Source organism: Alnus glutinosa, chromosome 7 (genome assembly GCF_958979055.1).
Source record: "Alnus glutinosa chromosome 7, dhAlnGlut1.1, whole genome shotgun sequence".
NCBI classification, from domain to species: Eukaryota; Viridiplantae; Streptophyta; class Magnoliopsida; order Fagales; family Betulaceae; genus Alnus; species Alnus glutinosa.
The window spans coordinates 19,927,046-19,954,160 of record NC_084892.1 but is presented as its reverse complement, the minus strand read 5'-3'; the positions used below and the strand labels follow the sequence as shown (position 1 = coordinate 19,954,160).

Sequence of the window (27,115 nt, the reverse complement as noted above, 5' to 3'; positions counted from 1 at the left end):
GCCGTCTGAGCTATTGATAAGTTGGGTTAATTGATGTCTGGTCAAATAGGCACATTTTGATATGTTGGGTTAATTGATATGTTGCCGTAACACTTCAAATCAATTATTGAATTTTTCTTTATTTATTTAAGAAGTAATCCCCGGATTACTTAAGAGTACTACTAAAGTCTTGTTGAATGAATAGTTAATAGAATTATAGTATCTCGCATTTCTCAACCCCCCAAAAAAAAAACAAGAAAACACATTCAGCCGAAATCCAAAGCACAAAAATAATGACACGCCTCAACCAATAAAAGGCCATACGCTGGTATCTTTACATAATCTTTTTGTTATTTTCTTTTGGTTCCTTTGGACTGACCACTGGTAGTATACATAATTCTATACCAAAAATTCTCTATTCCTCACCTTGACTTTCAACTAACCAAAAAACATCGCCTTGGTGACGGACCACGCGAAACAAATTATGGAATACAATATGGAAAAAAGAATGGGTAATTGAAGGACACCAACCAGACGCAGCTGCTTCTACATACACAAAGCTTAAAGAACTGAATTGACGCAGCAGCTTCCCCGACAAGGAACAATGACATACTCACCAATCCAGAAAATGAAATAAGATGACTGGTCGGTCAGAGCAGCTTCCAAGGAGGAACGATGACATGCCCGCAAAATTAAAAGCAACTAAGACGAGAGGATGGACTGCAGTGCAAGCTGCTGCTGAGGCTGCAAGGATGACCAGGTCGATGCTAGGGTAGAGGGTGGTAAAGTTTGTTGAAGTTGCCTCAACAGATTAATCATCCGACTCGCAGTTTGCTCTGTTGCTAGATCTTTACCTGCACATAAAACCTACACCAACAACTCTCCCAATAAGTTAACAAAAAACAAAGAAAAAGAACAAAGGTAAAACAACAAGAGAAACTAAACCTAAAATCCTGTGGCAGTGGATTATACCTCAGCAAAGACTGCAACTATTTTCGGAAGATATTGATTGTTTGGCCCTAAAAGTTCTCTATCTGACCTGCGAAGATGCAATTATCTTTTAAGTACATCTGTGCACTGAAAAATGAATCACCAAAGTGGAGGGAGGAAAGAAAAAAAAAAAAAAAAAAAAAAAAAAAAAAAAAAAAAAAGGCAAACAAGTGCCAATCAACATGTTCCAAAAATTCCAGATCTCTACCTTTCAACCATAGCACAAAGCTGGTCATGCACAACCTTGGCCTCAAGCAAATCACCTTTTATAGGCAAGCAGCTTAACCAGGCAGGGACCACCTGTCAAACATCAATACATGAGAAACGGTGGTAGGGCCAATGTATCCACTGTCTAGAATTCGTTTACTAACTCATTAGGAAAGCAGAAAGAAAACCAAACTCCATAGGGGAAACAATCCAATCTCTGGTTTGCTTTCTAAGATACGATTATCAAACAGGAAAGAACCTACGCTCAATATTGCTTTCAAAAAATGAAGCAATGAACTATTTCCATGTCAAGGATCCTACCATCAACTCCTGATATAGAGCATCAGATGATGAGCAGCGACTCTTAGTTAGGATCATTACTTTGATCATGCTGAAGCTCCACAAAAATGAAAAGCTTGTTTCAGTCAAACCAGATGCACAACCATCTATTATTGGGCCAGCTAGAACTTCAAGAAAAATAACGTAATGACAGAAGTTTTCTGCAAACTTGTTTAGGGTTTGGTGGATCTTATACCAGCAATGCAATAGATTAATTCAGATATCACGAAATAATGGCATTAGAGGTTTGCTTGGGAGAGAGAAGCAAGAAAAATCCTATTTCCTTGATAAAACCAACATGGTCAATGAGTTCATTCATCGGTGGTGAGTTGGTGACATTGTCAATGAATTCATTCGTTGCTACTGAGGTGATGACAGGCTACACAAAAATGGCAGTCTGCAAAGTATACCTTACACACAATCCCAAGCAAGAAAATTATTCAATTAATCTTAACCCTGCATAATAACATGCTGACAGGAATTAAGATCAAAACAAGAGCACTCCGATGAAGGGGAAAATGACGTAAAAAGAGTCTACTAGCAATGACAAGAAATGGCAATCCAGATTCAGTCAAATTACTGATGACACTGACAGCGCAGCAAAAACAAGACAATAAAATGTTATGTACCTGTGTTGCATCTATACTTTCACGATGGAACTGGCATATTTTCCCAAGAGCTGAAACAGCATTGTCATATGACATTACATTGTCCGAGTGCTGTGCATTAGGGTGCCGTATTACAACATTCAACCTTGTAAGAGCCTCTGCAAAAAGAGACAACAGAATATGTATTAAGGCAACAACTCCAAGTAGAGAGTCAATCATGTGCAAGTAAAGCAACGTACCTCCAACAAGTGGTTTGAAGACAGATCCACCAAACTCCGCACAAACGCCAATCCCATAAACAGCTGCCTGAAAAGGAATTGAGGTTTATCTTACATTAGACCTATGATTACTGGAATAGTGCAATAACACAGTTCTAATCAAAGTGGCAAACCTGACGAACATCTGGACTCTCATCATTGCAGGCTTCCAATAGGAAAGGAAGGTAAGTGTCATAATATCTGTTCAAACAAGTTCAATAAATACAAAAAAGGAACCAGCTTTCAATAACAATTTCAATAAAGCAGAAAAGCGAATGCCTACTTTAGGGCTGCTTCATGGCAATACTCCACAACATCATCGAATATACAAATGGCAATTCTCCTCTCTTCTGCTGTTTTATCCTTCCCCTGCTTGATCAACAAGTTTAATCAGCAAGGTCAAAACCCAAATGCTTCTCTTAAGGTAGCCATAAATTTCCATAGGACTCATTTTAAAAATAAGAAATGAAAAGGCAACTTTACAAACACAATTTAGTTTTGTTTCCTACCTTCTGCTTCCTCTAGTCTTACAAAAATCAAAACAAAAAAATATATATAAAAAAGCTCAATGAATGGCATCTGGTAGCATGAAAGACAATATAGTTTCTCAATTCCACTTTTGATTAGGAGGCTGCCAACCCCACTACTCGCCAAATTGCAACCCAACTCCATCAGGGGCCAAAGGGGTATTAGTGCAGGAATAGGGCTGCAAGCACAACCATAGGGACCAAGTGCTCAACAACCACCTTGCCCAAAAACATATACCAGGATTTACAAATTAAACCAAGGTGAAAAGGCGAATACCGTATGTAAGAAATATACATCCTCCATGCATTAAAACAGCTAAAAACCAAAGGCCTCGCATTAATATTTAGGCTCAGTTTATTTTCATATAAAACATTCTCCATAAAACACTTTTAGCATTTCCTGATGTTTGGCTGCACTTGGAAAAATTGGTCAACTGCAAAACATTTTCGGTCAACCGTAAAACACCCCATTATTTTCCGTCAACAAAAATGGGTTACATTTTAAAAAGGCGTAAAACATTTTCCGTCCTATACCATGAACATGTTTTACGCCTATAGGTGTTGATGTCAGCACCAATCCCTTCTCCCAGCACCCCAAACACCACCCCTTCTCCCAGCAGCACCAATCCCTGCTAGAGCCCCACCGCCACCAGCAGAATTAGAATTTTCAGCGGAAAACGTTCGCAAGGTGACAGTCAAACACCGAAAATCAGTAGTTTTCCAATTAAATATTTTCAGCTGCAAATGTTTTAGGCCAAAAAAAGTTCTACATCAAAATAAACGGAGCCTAAAAGGCAACAAGAAAGCCTTAAACTAAGATAGAAAAGACTTATGTATAAGAAGAGTAACTTAAAAATATAAAAGGAAAAGACTCGTAGATGTAATATTGAGAAAGACAACTCACCAACATCGGTGTTACATAGGATGCAAGCTCATCAAAGAAAGGCAAGAAAGACGCCTTGAAAGTTTTAAGCAAAGTTCCCAAGCAATCACCAACCTTGATCAAGAAAAGAAATATAAAGCAAACAAAGATAATAACTTAATGGTCATCCAAATCAATAAATAGGGCATCAACTCATAACCCAGCTGCCATGACATATATGCTCAGCTAACATACTTGATTAAAAACTTCTTCTTCTTGCTCATTTTCTTCATTAAGCAGTTCCCCCTCCTCTGCATCAAAGTCCTCTGCTTTGGCCCGCTCCGCTCTTTGTTGCTTTCGGGAAGAGCTGGCGGTGATTACCTGTTTAATCTCATCCACTATGCACCTTACTTGGCTAACATCTAAAAGGGATCCAGAAATCTGAGAGAAAATAATCTTAAATTAACATATATTTAGAAATTCTAAAATTACAAGAATGAAACCATGAAGCTTAAGGACAAGAAAAATTTTACTATTCAATCGTTGGAAAATAGAAAGACTTAAAATAAGAAAAATACCACCAAATCACTGCTCTCACAAATACCCCCCCCCCCCCCCAAAAAAAAAAAAGGAAGAAAAGAAAAGAAAAGAAAGAGTAAATCAAGTCTAAAAAAATTAAAGATAGTGATAACATGTATCCACACCCAGTAGTGACGCAATCGCCAACAAAAATGAAATGTAGCTATAAAAGAATGCTTAAGAAACAAATTTACTAATCATTTGCTTGTCTGTTAACCTTGTCCCACAAATAAATGGGGTATATTACACTGACCTTTCTCAAGTATGGTGCAAACAACAAGGATACAATCGTGTTTTTACAGAATTTACATTAGGAATGGTTCTAATTTTGGAATTAGAGTTTCAATAGTAGACTACACAGCTTGTTTGTTGGAGCTAGGAGTATTTTCCAGGTGCTGAAATGGTGGTATGATGAAGATAATGTTTTTTATCCCTATGGATAAGCTAGTGAATTTAGTGATAGAGATGAGAAGTACAAAATCAAAGTGAAAAGAATAATAGACAAAAAATGCTCACATGGAGATAATAGCAGGAACCTCTATATTTTTGCTTAGACTCTAAGAAGATCAGTGCTATTGACAAAGTATAACAATTATCTCCAATATGTACAATTCAAACATTAAAACCAAAACTGAGGAACAACATGATTCAAATACTCAGATCAGCAACTAACGGTTAACTGACTGTAACCATAAATCTGTACAGCTTCTCAAAGTAATTTGCTCTCGCTAGGTCACTACCATAACTAAACTTGAGATCTTAGTGAGAACATATATGGTCTAACTACAAAGGCTATCTTTGTCAATGCACTTGTTTTCCATTTTCAGTTTGAAAAGCCCTCTAAAAACAAAAAACACACCTCAAAATACAAAACACTTTTTTTTTTGCAAGTAATAAAACTTTTATTAAAACAAAGCGTAAGGCACCCTTAAGTACACAGGAACTACCAAACCAGCCACCCCCCCCCCCAAAAAAAAAAAAAAAATACCCCACAAAAGGCACACAACACTACGTCATGGGAGCCTTGCCTTCCAACGCCTAGAAGGTACGCTTGTATCGCCGTAGTTAATGGAGCTTTTCAAGTTTAACAGCTCCCTCCTGCCTTTGGTCTTTTAGCGTGCTATCATTTTTTCTCGATAAAACTCCTCTTCAATGGCATCCAGGATTGCCAAGGACGGATCCTTGCCATGAACACCATCTATCGCCCAATCCAAGAGCATGTCAAGATGTAAAATACCGAAAGGGAAAGGGGATTCTCCATCTTCCCCATTCCATATCTCGTCACCATGATCCCACACTACGATCTCACCATCCGGGCCAGCGCCTACCAACCACTTCTGAGACTGTATCATGCCATTAAACTTAGAATCCTCACCCTTTTCATCATTTGGAGTGCTGCAACCACCCAAAAGGATTGGAGTCCCTTCCACCCCAACTTCCTTAGCAACAAAAGAAGATGACGACGCGGCCGACACTTCAGGCGAGAGAAGGGGTTGCACAAACAGACTCGGATTGAGGAACCCCCTCCAAAGGATACCCCTCGCCAAAACAGATTGCTTAACAACCTTCAAGGAAGCTGCCACTCCACCAGATTCCAACAATGGCTGCACTGTAGCCACTAAGGATTCCTCGACAGGTAAAGGATCCACCCCCTTCGAGTGCTACAGTAACTTAGTCTCACCGTCAATATCTATCCTCATTGCCGCCACAAACTTTGCAACTAAACTCTCATCCAAATGCATTGCTCTGCCTTAGCCTTCCTATAGCAATTCTGGAAAGGCTTAGATACCAACGGTGCTGAAATAGAGAGATGTAACTTTTTCTCCCAACTCTGTCGCCCCCGAGTATAAGCCACCGAATAAAAGCGAGTTCTGCCTGGTGGAGGTGGGCTGAATCTGGAGCTCAACAAACCCAACACCATTGCTAACCGGTGCTAGAGATGGCCCCGCACACCTGAGGGAACCTTCCAATGACGCTGAAGACAGCATCCCCTTTGCCGTAGCAGAGAACTTAGCAGCAACAAATAAAGGATCAGGAGAGGAAGTTGGCAAGGGAGGAAAGACAAACCTTCGAGCAATAGGGTTCTCGAACACCTTAGAAGATTGAGCAACGTCCTCCACCGCCGACACCATGAAGGTATCTTTTGCGACCACCGGAGCAGAATCACACATACCAGCGAAAGCAGACCTCAGCTGAGAAGACCCACTCTGAAGGACTTCCAGATCCCCGGTTGCAAATGAAAACAACACTATGTGATACAATCAGATTCCCTCGGGCTGATGTGGCAATACCGTAGCCCCAAGCCGGAATGAATAACAAGTATAATTCTCCATATTTCTTTCCATGCGCGTTTTAGCTAATAAGGAATGTATTTCCACTAGTTTATTTCTTTCCTAGTTAATTTTCCTGCATGATGTAACAACGGCTAGACCTAATGGTTGTCTTATGACCTAGCCATCTTCTATATAAGTGTAAGCCCTAATGAATAAAGAATCATGCTGAATTATTATCAAACCTAGACCTTTTTGGTTATTTTGGAGATCACGGCTCTCTCGAAGTAGCTCATATCCCTTTTCTTCTGTTTTTTTACTATTTGATTGCATCAAGTGGTATCTGAGATTGTCCAAAGTAAGGATCTGAATTCCTATCAATCACAATGATATTACTAGTAACAATCTCAAAAAGAGGCAAGCATTGTGATTGATAGATGTTGTATGTGTATAAAGAATGGGGAGCCTATGGATCATCTACTTCTTCATTGTGAGGCCGCTTGCATTCTATAGAATGCCATTTTTAGTCGCTTCAATCTGTCTTGGGTTATGCCATTTTTAGTCACTTGGTGGACGAGTAGTTGCTCTTGGAGTGCAGTTGTGTGGAAGATGGTTCCTTGCTGCCTCTTATGGTGCTTGTGGAGAGAACGCAATGATAAACGGTTCGAGGACAAAGAAGGAACCATTGAGGAGCTCATTTCTTTTTTCTTTTATTCTTTGTGCTCTTAGACAGCTACGTTCCTTGCCCCTTTAGTGATTAGTTATACTGATTTTCTTGTATTGTTTTCCTCTTCTTCTTAGTTGTCGTTCTTGTATACTCCTTGTGTATTTGATCGTACTTTGCGCTTTTAATGAAATTTCTTACTCTAAAAAAAATGAATAAAGAAATAAATTAAAAAAAAAAAAAATGAGGATACCCCTGAGACCATTAAGGTTTATGGGAGGATTAGGAGACCAATTTTTGTAGCATTGATTGACTCGGGCAGCACTCATAACTTTATGAGTCTAACCCTGGCCCACATGTTGAAGTTGCAACCAGCCGAGGAAGAAGGAATGGAGGTGATGATTGCTTCTGGAGAAAAGATAAGCAGTCCAAGTAAATGCGTGCAAATATTAGTAGAGTTGCAAGGCAGAATTTTTATTGTTGATTTCTATATTCTGCCATTGGAGGGTTATGGAATGGTGTTAGGCACTCAATGGTTGCGAATTTTGGGGCCCATTCGCTGTGATTTTGAGACTTTAGAGATGCAGTTTGTGTGAGATAAGGAACCAATAATACTGCATGGCATTAAGAGTCGGTCGGGCCAGTCAAACGAATTCATGTCCCTCTACCCAGAAACAGCCGAAAACAGCAAGGAGAGGTGGGAGCCGACGGGGAAGGAGAAGGAAAAAGAAGTGGAGCAATTGTTTGAAGGGTATGGGGCGGTTTTTGCAAAACCTATGGAGTTGCCCCCGCCACGCAGACATGACCACCGCATCATACTACAGAAGGAGGCTAGTCCGATCAGTGTTAAGCCATCCAGGTACCCCTTTCTTCAAAAAATAGAGATTGAGGAGCTAGTAAGAGAGATGCTAGACAGGGATATTATCCGACCCTCTAATAGCCCTTATTCATCCCCAGTACTTCTAGTCAAGAAAGGGGATGGAACATGGCGGATGTGTGTAGATTATCGGGAGTTAAACAAGATCACGGTAAAAGATAAATTTCCAATACCCGTAATAGATGAACTCTTGGACGAACTTAATGGGGCCAAATACTTCACCAAGCTGGACTTGAGTTCGGGGTATCACCAAGTTCGGGTAGCGGGGGAAGACATTGAGAAGACAGCCTTCCGCACTCATCATGGGCATTACGAGTTCCTTGTCATGCCTTTCGGCCTGACGAATGCCCCCTCCACCTTCCAATGGCTCATGAATGAGGTATTCCATGCTTACCTTCGCAAATCTGCATTGGTGTTTTTGACATCATCTTAATCTATAGTCGGGAGTGAACACAACACATGGAACATGTGAGAGAAGTGATGGACTTGCTGGAAAAACAACTCTATCTCAAGAGGGCCATGTGCAACGTTGGACAGCAAGAAGTCCAATAATTGGGGCATGTAATTTTCCCGAAAGGAGTGGCGGTTGACTCCGAGAAGATAGAAGCCATGAAGGAATGGCCCAAACCCGAAACACCCAAGGCCATGCGTGGAATTCTGGGTCTCACCAGTTATTACCACTTCATACAGGACTACGAGAAGATAGCAGCCCCGCTGAACCGGATATTGAAGAAAAACAACTTTGCTTGGACAACCACAGCAGAGGTTGCCTTTGAAAACCTCAAGGAAGCAATGACAAAAGCCCCGGTACTCGCCTTACCGAATTTTTCTAAAGAATTTGTTGTGGAATGCAACGCATGCAGAGTGGGCATAGGGGTTGTTTTACATCAGGAGAGGCTCATAGCTTTCTTGAGCCAAGCACTACAAGGAACGCAGTTCTTGCTATCCACATACAAGAAGGAGATGTTAGCCTTGGTGATGGCAGTGCAGAAATGGTGGCCCTACCTCCTTGGGCGGCACTTAGTGGTAAGATCCGACCAACATAACCTTAAATATTTGTGGTCTCAAAAGATCTCTACCACCGCGCAACAAAGTTAGCTGTATAAGTTAATGGGATTTGATTTTTCGGTGGAGTATAAGAAGGGCAAGGAGAACATTGTGGCCAATGCCCTCTCTCCCAAGGATGAAAATTTCGGGCTGGAAAAAGAGAAGAATTTGAGCAGGCCGAGCTAGTAGCGGTGCCGGGCCCGGTTCCACAGTGGCTGGAAATTGTTAAGGCAAAAGTAGGAAACAATCTGGCCCTCCAAGAATTCAAAAAGAAGGTTAGATAAGGGGAAGCAGTCGGCCCTTCGGAGTTTCGGGAGGGTCTCTTGTACTACAAGGACCGGATATATCTATCAGAAAATTCAGCCCTTCTTACTACCATGCTGGAAAAAATACATGGCAACTTTTTTTTTTGATAAGTAAAGAAAACTTTATTAAAAAAGTGAAAAGTGCCCCTAAGTACACAGAAATACATGGCAACTTCCATGAGGGGTATCACAAAACCTACCAAAGAGTCCGAGCTAACTTCTAATTGAAGGGCATGAGGGGTCGAGTTAAAGATTTCATCAAACATTGTGATGTATGACAACGCCATAAGAGTGAAAATCTTACGCCCAGGGGACCACTGCAACCACTCCCTAATCCAAAAAAAAAATATGAGAAGATATATCTATGGATTTCATAGATGGTTTCCTGAATTCAAGGGGGAAGACAACCACTTTTGTGGTGGCAGACCAGCTGTCCAAATATTCACATTTCATAGCCATTAGTCATCCCTACACGGCCGTGAGTATAGCACAAGTTTTCTTTGAGAATATCTTCAAGATCCACGAAATGCCGAAGTCAATAGTCTATGACCAAGACCCTACCTTCACCAGCAACTTTTGGACAGAATTGGTTAAGTTACAGGGGACTTCGTTCAACTTCAGTGCAGCCTACCACCCCCAAACCGATGGGAAAACGGAGGTGGTGAACCGTACATTAGAGATGTATTTGAGGTGTTTTGCAAGCAACCAACAAAAGGAATGAGGCGAGTGGTTAGCTTGGGCGGAGAATAGTTACAACACCAGCTGGCATTCCACCATCAAAAACACACCCTTTCCAGTAGTATACAGCCAGGATCCTTCTATGCTCTTAACTTATCTCCCGAGTACGGCTAGGGTAGAAGCGGTAGGAAGGGAGTTAAGGGAGAGAGATCAAATGATGAAAGAATTGAAGAACAACATCCATGCTGCCCAGGAACGCATGAAGAGGTTATATGATGATAAACACCGAAAAGAGGAGCTCGAGGAAGGTGACTGGCATACTTGAAGTTGCAGCCCTACCAACAGGTTTCGCTTTATGTGCGCAAAAACCAAGCTGGCCGCCCGCTTCTATGGTCCATTCAGGTTATTAAGAAAATCTGCCCGGTGGTGTACAAGTTAAGCTTGCCGCAAGGGTCCCGAATCCATTCAATCTTCCACATCAGCCTGTTGCAAAGATACCTTGGCAGCAAGCATGATGCCTGCCAGCATCTCCCGAACGTGCTAAAAGACAGCAGACTGATTCCCGCACCACAAGCCATATTGAAGACTCGGATCAAGCACAAGAAACCCGAGTTGTTGATCCATTGGCAAGGCCTTTCACTGGCAGAAGCCACGTGGGAAGAAGACATGATCAAGGCCGGGGACAAGGAAGTTGTTAGGGGGAAGGGATAATAAGGTCAAATTTCCTAGGGCTGATGTGGCAATACCGTAGCCACCAAGCAGCCCCAAGCCGGTGTGAATAAGGAGTATAATTCTCCATACTTCTTTCCCTGCGTGTTTTAGCTAATAAGGAATGTATTTCCACTAGTTTATTTCTTTCCTATTTAATTTTCCTGCATGATGTAACAATGGCTAGATCTAATAATTATGTCTTATGACCTAGCCGTCTTCTATATAAGTGTAAACTCTAATGAATAAAGAATCATGCTGAATTATTATCAAACCTAGACCTTTTTGGTTGTTTTGGAGATCACGGTTCTCTCGAAGTAGCCCAAATCTCTTTTCCTTTGTTCTTTTACTATTTGATTACATCACTATGACCTTCGACGACGAAGAAACGGCAACTTCAGGCGACGGTGCGGACTCGGGATCTAAAGAGAGCCTAGGACCCACAACGAGTCTCAAACCCAGACCAACATCCTCTCACAAAACGGTTTGGGCTTAAACAAGAATCGACCCAAACGAACACCTCTAAAACCCATAAAGGGTAATTGGTCCAGCCCAAAACCAACCACCTGACTCACTTCTGCCTTTGTCCAATCACACATCTTTCTCCACGCATACCCTAGAATCTTCTTCTAGGAGCAATTGACGAGAGTGCCCTTCTTCTTTTTCGCCTTCTTCACTGACCCAACGATCCCCACTAAGTCAACCTCCGCCCTCTTCAAATTCCTCTCCAACTCAAAGCAATCCACCGCCAATCTCGGATTCTCATCTCCATTCTAATGCAATAAAGTAATAAAAGAACAAAGAAAAAGGATATGGGCTACTTCGAGAGAGCCGTGATCTCCGATGGCTACTTTGAGGAAGCCGTGACCTCCAAGATACCGACAAAGGTTCTAGGTTTGATAATAATTCAACATGATATTTTATTCATTAGGGTTATACTTATATAAAAGACAGCAACGTTATAAGGCATAACCATTAGGTCTAGCCATCGTTACATCATACATGAAAATTAACTAGGAAAAAAATAAACTAATGAAAATACATTCCTTTTTTTTTTTTATAAGTAAGAATTCATTAAAAAGCGCAGAGGGGCGCAACCCTAGTACACAGGAAGTATACAAAGGAGCCCCTAAAAAGAGAACTGAAACGAACAAGAAAGTAAAAAATCAGCGTACAGCATACTACCCAAGCTATGCGCCGACACCCAAAGATATAACATATTAAGCACCTTTCTACAAAGAGCCACAACCTGTACCTCCACATCCTCAAAAAGCCTAGAATTTTTCTCACGCCACAAGCCCCACAAGACACATAGAGGAACCTGCTTCCACATACGGTGAACAGGATCACAACCCAGCAAAGTGCCCCAAGCACTCAATAAATCCACAACACTACTAGACATAACCCACTCCACCCCAAACAATCTATAAAAGAACTCCAAACAATCCGAGCCACGTCACAATGAAGAAGAAGATGATCAACGGATTCCCCATGCTTTTTACACATAACACACAACTCTACCACCACAATACCACGCCTACGTAAATTGTCATGAGTTAAAATCTTCCCTAAAGCCGCTGTCCAGACAAAGAACGCAACCCGCTTCGGAGCTTTAACACGCCATATACCCTTCCAAGGAAAGGAAGTCGTCTCGTGACAAACTAAAGCTTTATAAAAAGACTTCACTTCAAAATTCCTCCTCTTGGAAAGAGTCCACACCGCCCTATCAACCTCCCCATGCCGAACCCTAGTAGAGTATAACTGTTCGAAGAAGGACATCACCATCTCCACCTCCCAATCTTGAACATTGCGCGTAAAGAGAACATTCCAATGAGAAAATACATTCCTTATTAACTAAAACATGTAGGGAAAGAAATATGGAGATTAAACTCCTTATTCACTGCCGACTTTGGGCTTCAATACTGCCACGTGTACTGCCACGTAAATCCTAGAATTTTGTATGTATCATCCCTCCCCCCTAACAATTGCCTTGTCCCCAAGGAAGAGTTCCAATTTTGCAAAAATCACTCCCTGCCCTTCCAACCTTTGGCACTGCAGCTTCATTGATCAAAGAGCCCGAAACCAACTTGGAGATTTTGGACAGCTTTTGAAAAAGCATTTACAAATTTCTCGTAGATACCTTCTTACACAAGAACTCTATTTGCACAAACACATATATGTCCACTATTACGGAACTTTGCTGCAAGAGTTCCTTTTACTGCCACATCCAGGTCTGCATCATCAAAAACTATGCAGGGTGCATTGCCACCGAGTTCCAAAGATACCTTTTTACTAGTCCCAGCAGCACTTGCCATCAACTTCTTTCCAACTGTTGTTGAGCCTCGTTCTAACCGATGTACTCACAAGTAAAGAATTCCCTATATCAGAAGTGTTTCCCATAAACACGTTGACAACGCTTGGGGTTATTCCAGCCTGAAGAGATAGCTCAGCTGCTGCTAAAGCTGTAAGGCGTAATTTCAGAGGGTTTTATGACTACCGTACAACCACATGCGAGTGCAAGACCAACCTTCCGAGTAATCATAGCCAAGAGAAAGTCCTTCTGAGTAATCATAGCCAAGGGAAAGTTCCAGGGTGTAATTGTACCAACAACACCTACATGCTGCTTTAAAACAAACAATCGGCGATCAGCAAAAGGTGATGGAATTATATCACCATCTACACGTTTGGCTTTTTTTGCAAAGAACTCATTAAAGCCAGCCCCATAGCTAACCTGACTTCCAGTATCAATGCAGCTCAAGTGTGAGTTTATGGTTGTATTCTAGAAACGAATACATCGGTCTGCAGTTCCTCCCCCGGATGCACGCATATCTCGTAAGAAAATACTCGTCGCTTACCTTCTTACAGCGAGATGCATCCCAAAGCTCAGCTTTCTTGTTTTTGGTTTGTGTCTCTTCCTTGTAGTTGTTGGGATCACGCAATCTTCTTTTCCCATCAATATATTTTTCTTTTCTGACTCAAAGCCAAACAAAATCTCTCTTCTTTATCTCTCTCTCACCACAGTGAACACAAGTGACTCCTAGAGGCGTAGAGGCACAGCATGAGTTGATGACGGCACGTTTGGAAGGTTGGGTTCGGTGCTTTTTGAATTTGCGGTTGAGGTGGGCTGATCTACAGCCGGTCGACTGTGGTTTGGTGGGACGCCGGTGTGGATAGATTTTGTTGCTTCAACCGCTCTTTTCTTCCTCTTTTTTGTGACGGTGGCAGCCGGTGAGGTAGTTGTTATGGGCAAGGATTGGCTTGGTGGAGAGGTGTGTGGTGGAAAAGAACTTATAATTATTCTCATGTGCTCCTCCATCCGTTTGTTAGATTGATCTTTCCACGCGAGGAATTATAACCGCATCTTTTCTAGTCTTGCTTTTTGCTCTGTATTCAAGAAAATTTGGAAATACATGGTGATGGTGTGGATTGGAGATTGTTGTAGAAAACAATCAACCTCGCTCTGATACCACTTGATGCAATCAAGTAATAAAAGAACAAAGGAAAAGGAGTATGGGCTACTTCTCGAGAGTTGTGGTCTCTGATGGCTACTTCGAGGGAGTCGTGACCTCCAAGATACCAACAAAGGTTCTAGATTTGATAATAATTCAACATGATATTTTATTCATTAGGGTTATACTTATATAGAAGACGGCTAGGTCATAAGACAACCATTAGGTCTAGCCGTCGTTACATCATGCAGGAAAATTAACTAGGAAAGAAATAAACTAATGAAAATACATTCCTTATTAACTAAAACATACAGGGAAAGAATATGGAGATTATACTCCTTATTCACTGCCGACTTGGGGCTTCGATACTGCCACGTAAGCACTAGAATTTTGTCTGTATCACATTCACCCACTCAAAACAATCCGCCATCGGAAACAAATCAAGATGACCCAAAGGTGGTGTCTTTAACTCACCAGAGACCGTGGCAGAGCTGGCTGTTGCACGCACCACTTCTGCGAAGGAACGCCCAAACGAAGAAGCCTTCACGCCTACTCCCATTTGCTTCCCCTCTGGTGAAATATCAACAGAACCCGGCAACCGAGATTTGGCTTCAAAAGGAAGCAATAACTGACGCAGCTCTCCCACAAACGGTCGCCATCCCCACCCTCCACAACCCTCGGGAAGCCAAATGATACATTTCCGACCACCCTCTGCATAAACGGCCACCTCTAGATAACAACTGGCCATATTACCACCCCCACGGACCATCAGCACCTTCTCATCCTCATGGTAAGACTTAACGAAATCTTCTTTACCAAGAGACTTCAACACCTCTTCAATCGTATTAACCAGCCAAACGGAGCATTGAACGCCCACAAAAACGTACCCTACAAAATCCTTCCTCCTTTCCTCCAAACGAAAGTCTGCCTTATCACCTCTCACAGAAAAGAAGAATTTTATTGCTTCCACGGAGAAACACCTCTCCATATCAACACCACATGGTATCTCCATGCGCAATCCGCTCCACCACCAGCTGGAGACCAGCACCAGCCTAGCTTAGAACTGACGAGCCAAAACCAAACCAGAACACAACAAAAAACAGACCGCAATATGAAAACCCACCACCCAAGAAACTATGTGATCTAATACGTTGTCCGAGCTTCAAAACAACGAGAGAATGGAACCCTAGCGGGACACGCCTAGACGCGCCACCGCTAGGGTGAAAGAGTCTAGAAAGAAAAGAGGAGAGAGGCAAGAGCGTATTTTGGTTCAGACTCACATCACTTCTCTCCATCAGCAAAACAGGAGCTTAACTTTGGGATCCCACTGATCAAAAAAAATAAATATTTTGACAAAACAAGAGCTTAACTTTGGGATGGCGTGTGGCCACCCTGACCATGAGGTTTTTGAGGTTTTCTCAAAATAAAAAGGTGTACTCCATAAAAATAAATAAATAAATAAATTTTTCAAATGTGGACCCCACTAGAATACACTTCTAAAAACACTTCTCACCTTCTGTCACATCAAAACACGTTTTCTAACCAAAAACACAACAATTACCCAAATACATTAACAAACATTAACCTAAGTATCTGGATCTTTGCGAGTAGTAGTTAAGAAACAGCATGGAGTCCATATGACTATTGTACTTAGCATAATGTACATATAGCCGCAATAAACATTAAGGGGCATCATTTAAATCATGTTATGAAATTCTTCCATAATAATGAGTCACTATAGTTCTCAATATCATTTTTTTCATCAAATACTTTTTTATAAGTAATCAAGATGTCATTAAAAAAGTAAGACGCCCCAAGTACACAAGGATTATAAAAGAAAAGCCACCTAACTAGTAGGAGCAAAAAGAGCAACAAAATCATGATAACTAATCACCAAAGGAAAAAAAAAAAAACTGTCCAAAGATACAGGGTGTTGAAAAATTAAAACTTAGTCTCCTCCAAAATCCTCTTATGGTCCTCAAAACTTCTATCATTTTTATGCCCACTACAAAAGGCACGAAGGCACTATCTTCCACACAACAACACTCTGAGTGCTGTTGGCAGTCCACCAACATGCACACAAGTCGACCACCCATCTAGGTATAACCCAAAACAGCCCAAACCGTTTGAAGAAAACATTCCACATAGCACAAGCAAACTCACAATGAAGAAGATTATTCACGAACTCCCCATTCCTTTTACATATACAACACCTATCAACCACAATGATGTGCTGCTACTAGAGATTTTCCATGATAAAGATCTTTCCTAGGGCCGCCGACCAAGCAAAAAATCCCACCATCAACAGAGCCATAGTCTGCAAAACACTCTTCCAAGGGAAACGAAAAACTATCATTACAACTCATGACATTGTAAAAGGATTAAACAAACAATCCTCTTTTGGAAGGAACACCCTGAAAAACGAGGCAAAAACATCCACCTACCAATCATGAGCCGCTCTAACAAAGCTCACGTTCCACTAAATGGAACCTCCATGAAGTTCCACATGATCTGCAACAAAAGCATCCTTTGTGCATGCAATACCAAATAAACTCTAAAACGCTTCCTTAAGGGCCATATCCCCACACCATAGATCATGCCATAATATAACCTTGGAGCCATCTCACACCTTAAATCTAGTATGACTTGAAAACTTCCCCAAAGCTCTCATAATATTCTTCCATAACCCTACCCCATACGCCCCAACAAGCTCACTAGAGCACCACCCTCATGAACTTCCATATTTAGAGTCCACCACCACTCTCCACCAAGCCTCTCTCCCAAGTTCAAAGCATCAACGCCATTTACCTAAGAGAGCATAATTGAACCTCAGCAAGTTTCTAATTCCAACTATCCCACAAAGATTGGCGTACAAACTTTAAACCAACTCGCCAAGTGACATTTGAACTCATCGCCTAGCCCACCCTATAAGAAATTGCGTTGGAGCTTCTCAATACAATTTGCAGCACTCGTAGGGAGAGGAAAGGACATGAAGTACATAGATAAATTTGAAAGGATGCTCTTGATAAGGGAAACTCTACCGCCCTTAAACAAATACAACATTTTCAACTAGTCAACTGACGTTCTATCTTCTCAATAATATATATGCTTGGCCTTATGGGATGCCCCCAACAGAAGACCAAGATGCTTCAAGGGCAAAGACGCAACCCCATAGCCCAGAATCCAAGCCAACTCAATCACATTATCAACATTTCTAACATGAACCAATTCCGACTTGGCTAAGTTCGTCTTCAAACCCAACACAACTTCAAAACATAAGAATAGGCCCCAAAGATTACATAGATGATTTGGGTCAACCTCACATAAAATCAAGGTATCATCAGCAAACCGAATGTGAGAGATGTTAGTCCCCATCCCTACAAAGAAGAGAGACAACAAACCTCCATTCACTGCAGCAAAAATCATCCTACCCAACGCCTCCATTATAATGACAAACATCAAAGGAGACAGAGGTATCCTGCTATGGAGCTTTAGCAGGCATCTGAAAGTTCCCTCTTAGGTAGCCACCCACTTATACAGTAAATAAGTACTCACCAATTCCACCCGCCTCTTATTTTAATCTTTTTCAAAGGTACCAACCAGAAGTAAAATTTCCATGACCACTAGGAAAGAGAACTCTCTTAGGCCCCGTTCATTTTTGCACAAAACCCTTTCCATGATAGATAACATTAAGTAGAAACAACATTGAAAGATTATTCTCAAATAAGAGAAATAGTTTGGCATGATGTCCATGGAATGACGAGATCACATTCTAAAAACTATCACTAACAAAATAATCACCTTTCTTTTTTCTTCTTTTCCTGGTCACGCATCACAGGAATAATCTCATTGAGATTCCACAATAGTTCAATTTGCAAGTAGGTATACCACAATGGAGCTTTCTTAGGATATAAAATATCTAGTGTGAAGAGAGAAAATAATACTTTTTTTGTCCAAACATGTACTCCAACCTCATAAATGGATGTACAAACCTGTATGCATTCATTCAATGCATCCATCATGCTTGCACAAATTTCTACTTCTGGCTCCTGAAAGTCCGCAACAGTTCCAATGAATCAGTATATAAAAGCATAAATGCTATTTGTTGAGTTCAAATAAACTGATACCAGAAAAATTAAAAAAGAAAAGGTTTTAACGACATTAAACAGCCAACAACCAGAACAGAGGTTTAACCTTGTGTAAAGCCTCCACCAATGCTGGTATGATGTAATCGGATAACTGTTTTACGTAGGACTCATTACAACCATTGGATTGCCCCTTTTCTACAGCTAATTTAGCTGAACGCAACAGCTCCGGCATGGCTATAGACAAAGTGGATAGACAACATCAAGAATTTCAGTAAAGTTCTGCAAGAATTCACCCTAGGAAAAAGAAATAGCAAAGTTCATGTTCATACCTGAAACAGCTGCTTTCCTGACCTCTTCATGGAAATAAAATTTAAGAAGGGGAACCAATGTAGGAGCAACCTATATTACTTATTCATATTCAGTATAATATTTATTGAAATCCTTGAAAGAAAACCCCGAAAAGATCCAGGACAAAAATTCAAAAGACAAAAAATAAAAAATAAAAAAGAAAGAAAGAAAAGCCTCTAAAAAATTGAATTCAGATAAACCTGATCAATCCATGGGAAAAATCCTTCCTTCAACTCATCAGCATAGCAACATAGCATGTTACAAGCTGTGGCCTTTTCCTCCAGGACACTAGTCTTGATTCCTATCCTTTTATCCCCAAGAGTAATTGTTTCAATGCTGCAATAAGAAACAACGTAAATATTTGTAAAAACATTGGTATCTAAACATAAGCATCATCTTTCTTTGAGGTCACCTCTTTCTTCCTTTTATTCAGGTACATGTCATTTGAATGGATTCCTGAAAATCCTAAAAGATTATTCCCTTTTTGGTTGCATTTCACTGAAGGGAATCCAAATGCCAATGAAAATCTGGATTTCCCCCTTAATTCCCTTTTACTGGGAATGTGGATTCCCTTCTAATGAGGTGGGAATCCACATTCCCTTGGCTTTGGGAATTTTTTTTCTTCAAAAGGACAAAAATGCTCATTTATTATTTAAAAGGGAAAAATACATTTTACCCCCCTAATGTTTCACCTCTTTTTCAATCTTGCCTTCAAAGTGAAAAAAATTGCAATATGCCCCAACCAAGTTTTAAAAAATTTCAATGTTGCCAATCCGTTACTTGAGTCTGTCTTTTTTGACAGGAATAGACCCGTGCATCGCACGTGGGTTTTTGAGAGAAAATCTTCCTACAATAGAAAATCTTTCAAAAATAGTAAGAGAAATTCTTCCCGAAATATACCTTAAAAAACCAAAATAACATACAAACAAAAAAAAATATTTTTTTTAAAATAAATAATAAATTGGGGGGTGGCCGAAGCCACCCCATGGACCATTTGGGGGTGGCCGAAGCCACCCCCATTTGGCCTAGAGACACCCTCATTCCGCCGGTCTGGGGTTGGCGAACCACCCCCATGGACCATTTGGGGGGGTGGCTAAACCCTTAGGAGGTGGCCGAACCACCCCCATGAGGCATGGGGGTGGTTCCCCACCCCCAGGCTGGACGAATGAGGTCCTTTAGGCCAAATGGGGGTGGACAACCACCCCCAAATGGTCCATGGGGTGGCTTTGGCCACCCCCCCAAATTTATTTAAAATAAAAAATAAATAAATAAAAAATTGTCACTTTTTTTGTTTTTTTTATTCTCTTTTTAAGGGATATTTCGGAAAGAATTTCTCTTAAAAGCTGACGTGTGTCGCACGTGGGTCTATTTCCGTCAAAAATGAACTTAAGTAACGGGTGGGCAACATTGAAAATTTTTAAAACTTCGTTAGGGTGCATTGCAATTCTTTTCACTTTAGAGGCAAAATTGAAAAAGAGGTGAAACATTAAGGGATAAAGTGTATTTTTCCCTATTAATAAAGAGCAGTAAACACCTTGTGTTTGCACTAAACATTCTCGTTTTCTGAATCCCCAAACCTTACAAAAACTTTTTAACTTTTTGATGGTATAGTTTGGTGTTCTCTTTTGTTTGCTGGATATTGTTATGGTTAATTATTCAAGAAAAGTTAGACTGAGAATTTTGTTATGGTTGATTTTCTAATGCTACTTTTTTGGATTTGACTGTGACCATATGTAAACTCCGAATATCAAAGTGATAAACTATTTTATTTCACAAAATATGAAAAATGAACAGGTTTTATTTGGTTATAAATGAAATTATAAAGAAAAAAATCAAAATATGTCTATAAAAGTAATGAACTATTTTATTCCACAAAAACCAAAATGAATAGGTTTTATTTGATTATAGATGAAACATAAAATAAAAAAATATATAAATCAAATAGTATAGACAATTTATATATTGAGAAATGAAAGAAAAACCACATATATAGTTTTTTTTTTCATTCATTTTTTGTTTAATTTTAAATACTTTTATATCAAACAACCTTATTCACTTGAAGAGAGAAACATAAGAATATTTTGAAAGGTACAAATAATCACTACAGGATACCTAGGAGTAAACCAACTATAAGAATCCTATCAGATTCCTAAACATTCCCATACACGAGTTTAATCACATTCCTGCGAATCCAGATTTTCAAGCATCACATTCCTAGGAATGTGGATGCCAGGGGAATGTTAGATTCCCCAAACCAAACGCCACGTTAAGAGTTAGTGCTCTTCTTTGAGAAGAACAAGACCTAAACAACAGAAGAGACACGTGTGCTCAAAATGAATTTGATAATTTTTCCTATTTTACGGTTTTTTCAACCCCCCTACAATGTAAGTCAATGCTAGTTATTTCACTTAATGGAATCTGGAAATGACAATATAGCGTCAGATAGAACTTATCAAAAAGAGTTCAGATAGACGTCTGTATGTATGTGTCGGTGTGTGACCCAAATATTTTAATGAAATGGTTAAGTGTGCCTCTATCATGCCTAATATCATAGAAAAAATAACTGATCTAAGGGTACATTTGGCATTACGATTTCACAGAAAAAAAAAAAAGTGATTTTAAACCAAATTGCAAAAAAAATGTCTCATTTAAGAGTACGTTTTAAAAAAATTACGATTTGCAAAAGTAAAAAAATCTGCATTTTCAAATTGCAGGGAAGGACGTGTATTTTTTTAAATACACACGATTTTAAAGACAAAACTGGAATTTTAAATGTCAAACTGTGATTTTACTAAACACTTAACTATGTTTTTAAAAACTACGTTTTCAAATCGCACTATTTAAAATCGGAAACCCAAACAAACCCTAAGAACCAGTTGAAAACATGCATGATGAACCTTTATCTCCGCTCTAAGAATATAATTTAGACGAGAAAAAAGCAAATATGCAGATAAATATGGGAACCCAAAAAAAAAAAAAAAAAAAAGAATATGCTAGAGGAGAAAAAATCATATCGACATAAATAAACAACCAGATATTAAAATTTAACAACACTAAAACTAAAGGAAACCTGTCATCATCTTCATCAATATCAGCATCTGAATCCGCAGATGTAATCGTTACATCAGGCTTAAGTTGAGCCGATTGAAGCAATGGGGGCATCACAACATTCATGTAAGGAAGAAAATCCTGCCCAAGGCATTTGCAAAGTCTGGCCCATGCCTGAAGTATAATTACGCAATTAGTTTTTCCACCAGTTTTTAACAAGTAAATCAAAACCTTTATCAGCAAGATAAAAAAGCATGATATCGTTCACTTAGATTTCCACATTATTCCCTTAAATGGTGAGAACATACTTGTAACATGTAGCTTGTAGTTGGATCATCCGACTCCAATTGAGACCCTTGCAATGACATCAAGACATCCATAACCTTATAAGAGAAAACAATCCAGTAAGGACATATTTACAGTATTCTAGGGGGGAGGGTGGCATCAATCAAAGAAACGAAAAGGTCACCACCCCTTGATAAGTCATGTATATGGTAGCATAAACAATCAAAGAGTCAAAGGCTCGAAAATGTTATAAATTGTCACCTGCTTAGCATCATCCCTAAACTTTTCCTTCCCAACAGCCATTCCAACCAAACTAATGCACTCCATAGATTTGGCACGAAGCATGCGATTAGACTTGTCATTCGCATTCACCAAAATAGCTTTCAAGTAAGGCATTACTGCATCATAATACTTTTGAAATTGCTCCTGTTATAACAACAATAACATGTTAAACTGATGGATTCTAAAATGAAATTGAGACTACTTATGTAGATTATGAGTAACAAAATTACCTGTGATGAATCAGCAACTGATGCTAAAGCTGTCAAAGCACCCTCTTGCACCATCTGCTTCCCATTCTGGAAAGCGTAAAAATAATACAAAAGATATAAGCTCAATAAAAAGGGAAAAACAACAACTCCTCCAACCAAAGAAAATAAGAATTCCCATAAGAAAAACAAAAAAACATAGTCCAGTATATATCACCATGGCAAGATATAGAATAAGCTTATGAGGGACAGTTCGAACACCTAATGTTATATTATAAAGCTACAGGATATATGGGTGAGTATGTGCATACTACAAAAACAGCATGCATACTTTGCACCACAGCTAAAAAAGAGCTTCACACTCACCCCCACAAGTCTTGCTCTTCGTCATTTCTCTGTCCCACAATTCTTTTATTTTCCCTATTTTCTTTCCAACATCCTAAATTAACACCTACTATCAACCACCTTAAAAGGCCTTTAATTTCCATTAACTAGTGCTTTGGTTCTACTAGAAAATGACACACCTAAACGACTAATGCCACAGTCCCCATGATTCTATACATAAGCAGGGTATGATCCCCCATCCTCTCTCCCGCCCACAACTTTCTTTCCTGTTTCCATTGCAATCAAATATAACTAAGTTAGTACAAGCCTATCCATCAACGAAAGTTCCCTCCCAAACCCCCTTTTCAAGTCATCATTTTAGTTTTATGTAGTTAAGATAGTATACATTAATGAAAATGTGTCATTTCTTAAGTTCTCTCTCAGGGACGAAAGAGGTTTGTAAATATATAAGTTCTGAGTAGAAGTGTTCAAGGATTACAGCTGGAAAAAATAAAACTTAAAGCTGCTCAGCAGGTAGGCCATCTGGACCAACTTGCTTATCTATAAGTAAGATCTTATAGAAGAACCCTAATATTTAAAATAATGGAAATAAGTCAAAATTATATTAGTTTCTTTATGTAGAATGGAAAATATCATTATAGTTTAACTAAATCTTCTCTTCACTAAATGATGATGAAGAAAGAAACAGTTTATTTAGCAGCTCGATCATCCTCACATAATGAATTGATTTGCCAGTTTAAGTGTCTTGCATTTTCAACAAGTCCCATAATTTTATGCTTAGCATAATAATAATAATAATATAAAGAAGTCCAACAATTGTATACTCTGTGATTTAGCTCTATTTTTATATGTTTTTACATTCTAACTTGTTTTCCCTGCATCCCATTTTCTTTTTGACTAGTAATTTTTTCCCAGTGTCCTCACTGTGTGCCTCCTCTTAGGGCTACGCCCTACTTTTTGCCCTTCTAAATAATTTTTTTTTCTACTTATATGAGTTAAAAAAGAAAAGAAAAGAAAGAAAGAAAATTGAAAGGTCCCAGAACATCTTCAGTAAATATGTTCAGAGTTCCATATGCACATTTTTGTATTCTGTAATCAAACAGTAATATATAGACACGTGAGCACATGCTCAGTGTAGGTTGATGACGAGAGTGATCATATACCTGGAGGAGGACAAGAAGTTTGGTGACAATAACATCCAAATATGGTGTTAAGATATCTGGGGTGCAATTCTCACTGAAATTGAGCACTGCTGAAGCAGCATGGGCCTGTAACAACCAGACATGACAGTTATTGGAATGCTTTTATATGAAGATGCTTACATTAAACTGTCACCCAAAAAATAAAAAAGATGCATACATTACACAGCCATGGGGCAAAAAGAAACTTAAAGCAACTAATAAACATATTAGGAGGCAAACATTCGAGCTTTAACAAATTTATTTTTCTACAATTACTCATAGGTTTGGCTTCCTTAACAAAGTCCAATATACACATTGCTTTATTGTACAACTTTTAAACTTACATTGCCAATGGGTTATGGCTCAAATATCACTTCCCCCACTCATAAAAATAGGGTAGATTGTGAGGTGGTAAATTGAAGATCCATTAGTTGCACATGTAACTTTACAACAAAAGAATTAAGTTTCATATTTATAAGCTGGTCAGAATAAACATTTGAGAAATGGAATCACCTTTTCTTCACTACAAATTGACATCAAACCCAATAAACAAAAATCATTCCATGTTTCTCCCATGGATGCCAATTAGCATAAGCATTGAGTGTCACCTTGTGATTTATTAAGCAATTTCATTGTGAAGTAATTGTACCAGAGAAGTTTTAGAACTAACATTAAATTGAAATATCCTATGTTAGTCATCCCACCACATCTTATTAGGGAAACCTGTAAGTAGCAAGCTCAGAACCCAAGTATTAAGGACAGCCTTTTTTTCATGCCAGCGAGCCTATGGTACTTACATAAGCCCAGTCATTTAAAAATAATAATAATAATAATCAATATAGAAATACAACAAGGTGAATTGAATTAGTGTTCCCTGTCATAAATATATATATATATATATATGCATGAATAATGATCCATTCACCAAATTTAAACATCAATGCAAACCATCCTCACTCAATTTGAAGTTAGTAAAACGTGAATGACAACCTTTTTGAAAGGGAAGGGGTATATACAGAAACAATGGCGAAAAAAAAAAGGCAAGAACATCCATCTTTATTTGCAGGGGGAAAAAAGAAACTAAAAAGAAGAGAGAGAGAGAGAGAGAGAGGAAACAACAAACAATAGGATATACTCCTTATATCACAAACCTGAACTCGGGGATTGTGGAAATCATCCATAGCTCCAGCTAATGCAGGCAGCACTTGACCATGATAATGAACTTGCAACTCTGGGCCCAAGTCCGTGGACAATTGCCCAATTGCATTTATCGCTGCCCACCGCACGCGGGGATGCGGATGTTGGAATGATTTCAAAACCATTGATAGTACTTGTTCCAAGGTCTTTATCATTACCTGCGTCCAAAAAGACAAAACTTGAGATCACCACACTTGAAGACAAATCAAGTCTTTCGGTCAACATGGCAAAACCAAAAGCAATGAAACTACATAAAATGCAATAACAAATACCAGAACATTGTTTCCAGTCAAATTAATACACACAGCAAAGAATACATCAAAGGCTCTATCTAACACTTGAATCAGCAACTAGTCCTCGACACATAAGTAACAAGTAAATACATTTCAAGAAACCTATTGCCCACACAAACCCGCACCCCAAGTTACTCCCAAGATACTGTGGAAAACATCTAAGTCACAAGCAATGCTCTATACCTTCGAGCAACCCTCCGCGATTTGTGCAAGCGCAATGAGGGCGGCATGATGCTTTTGCCATTCCGGAGCGGCTAAGAAAGGCTGGAAAGTCTCGGAAGCGACCGGCACAATGGTATTACCACCCAACGAAATGGACAGCCTGTCCAAACACTCCTGGCCAAAGGCGTAATTGCTGGTTTCGCCCGCGTCCTCGTCCTCGGTCTCTGCATTGTGCCAGGACGGATCATCCTCCACATCCAAGAGCATACTCATCAGCACCGCAAACAGCCTCCTTATAAACTGCGGCAACTTCCTCATCATCCCCGGGGCACGCTCCCTCGCCTCCGCCAACGTTATCACGAACTCAATCGCCAAATGCCTCGTGCTCTCCTCCAAACTATCCGCCTCCGCAATTTGCAACATCGACCCAACCACGTCCACCAGCTGCCTACGCAAAAATCTCGGCTCTGTCCCGGCCAACTCGATCAGCAGCTCCAAGGCCTCCTGCGCGGTCGCCTCCTGACCGCAGTTCAAGGCCTCGGTCAAAGTCCGCATCATCAACGGCAACAAGTCCTGGAACCTGTCCCTATCCGAAGGGCTCGACAAGCACTGCACGAAATTGATGGCCGCGCCTAGCGCCGCAATCCTGACCTCCGAACTCCGCGGCGAGCCCAAGCAATTCAAGAACACGCCGTGGAGCGTGGTCAGGTGCGGGGCGAGGGTTTCTCCGATATAATGCGCCAATTGCGCGAAAATAAGCAGAGCCAATTCCTGAAGGTTGAGATTATCCGAAGTGACGCACTGGAACATGAAGGGGAGGAGCTCAGGCCAGGCGTCCTCGGGCAAAAGGGAGGAGGCGAGTTCGGAAACGGCGTCGCAGAGCTTTTTGGAGATGGACTTGACCTGCTCGGTCTGGAGGGAGGAGATGAGGACGGACTTGAGGGAGGAACGAGTGGAGTCGGCGAGGCGTGGCCAGAGATCGGTGAGTTGGCGGCGGAGGAGGATGGCTGACATGGTGCGTGACTCGGGGCGAGGGGAGGACTGGAGGAGGCGGGCGAGCTGGAGGGAGAGGGAGTCCGGCTGGGACTGCTTGCAGAGGTTGAAGAGGGACTCGGCCTGTGCGCGCTGCTCGTTGGTGGAGGACATGAGGTGGGAGATTAGGGTTTCGAAGTGGGAGGCGTCGGGCCCCAGGAGGAGGGCCAGTTGGTGCGGAGTCGGATCGGCCGCCATCGGATGATAGTGTTGGGGGGTGGGGGGAGGAGATTCAGGAACGAGTTTAGGGTTTTAGGCTTTTAGAGGCCTAGAAGCGGAGGAGAATAAGCCAATAAGGATTA

General features: G+C 40.4%; 1 protein-coding gene across 1 annotated transcript; it reads right to left on the bottom strand.

The window, feature by feature from the left end:
* Window positions 1-271: 271 nt before the first annotated feature.
* On the bottom strand, window positions 272-27,115 carry LOC133872649 (uncharacterized). Its single transcript, XM_062310229.1, has 20 exons — window positions 25,803-27,115; window positions 25,281-25,484; window positions 24,112-24,216; window positions 22,628-22,693; window positions 22,377-22,541; window positions 22,139-22,213; window positions 21,853-22,004; window positions 18,983-19,118; window positions 18,764-18,833; window positions 18,541-18,668; window positions 18,339-18,395; window positions 4,025-4,210; window positions 3,812-3,904; window positions 2,664-2,749; window positions 2,515-2,581; window positions 2,363-2,429; window positions 2,145-2,281; window positions 1,178-1,269; window positions 952-1,018; window positions 272-846 (listed from the first exon to the last, which is right to left on the bottom strand). The coding sequence occupies exons 1-20, from the start codon at window positions 27,009-27,011 to the stop codon at window positions 682-684; spliced, it is 3,327 nt and encodes a 1,108-aa protein (XP_062166213.1). The 5' UTR covers window positions 27,012-27,115; the 3' UTR covers window positions 272-681.

Coding starts and splice junctions, on each gene's coding strand:
- LOC133872649 (XM_062310229.1), bottom strand. CDS start 27,011: ATGGCGGCCGATCCGACTCCGCACCAACTGGCCCTCCTCCTGGGGCCC. Junction 22,542..22,627: donor CAGTTGCTGATTCATCACAG/GTAATTTTGTTA, acceptor TTGTTATAACAG/GAGCAATTTCAAAAGTATTA. Junction 2,582..2,663: donor TGCCATGAAGCAGCCCTAAA/GTAGGCATTCGC, acceptor TTGTTTGAACAG/ATATTATGACACTTACCTTC.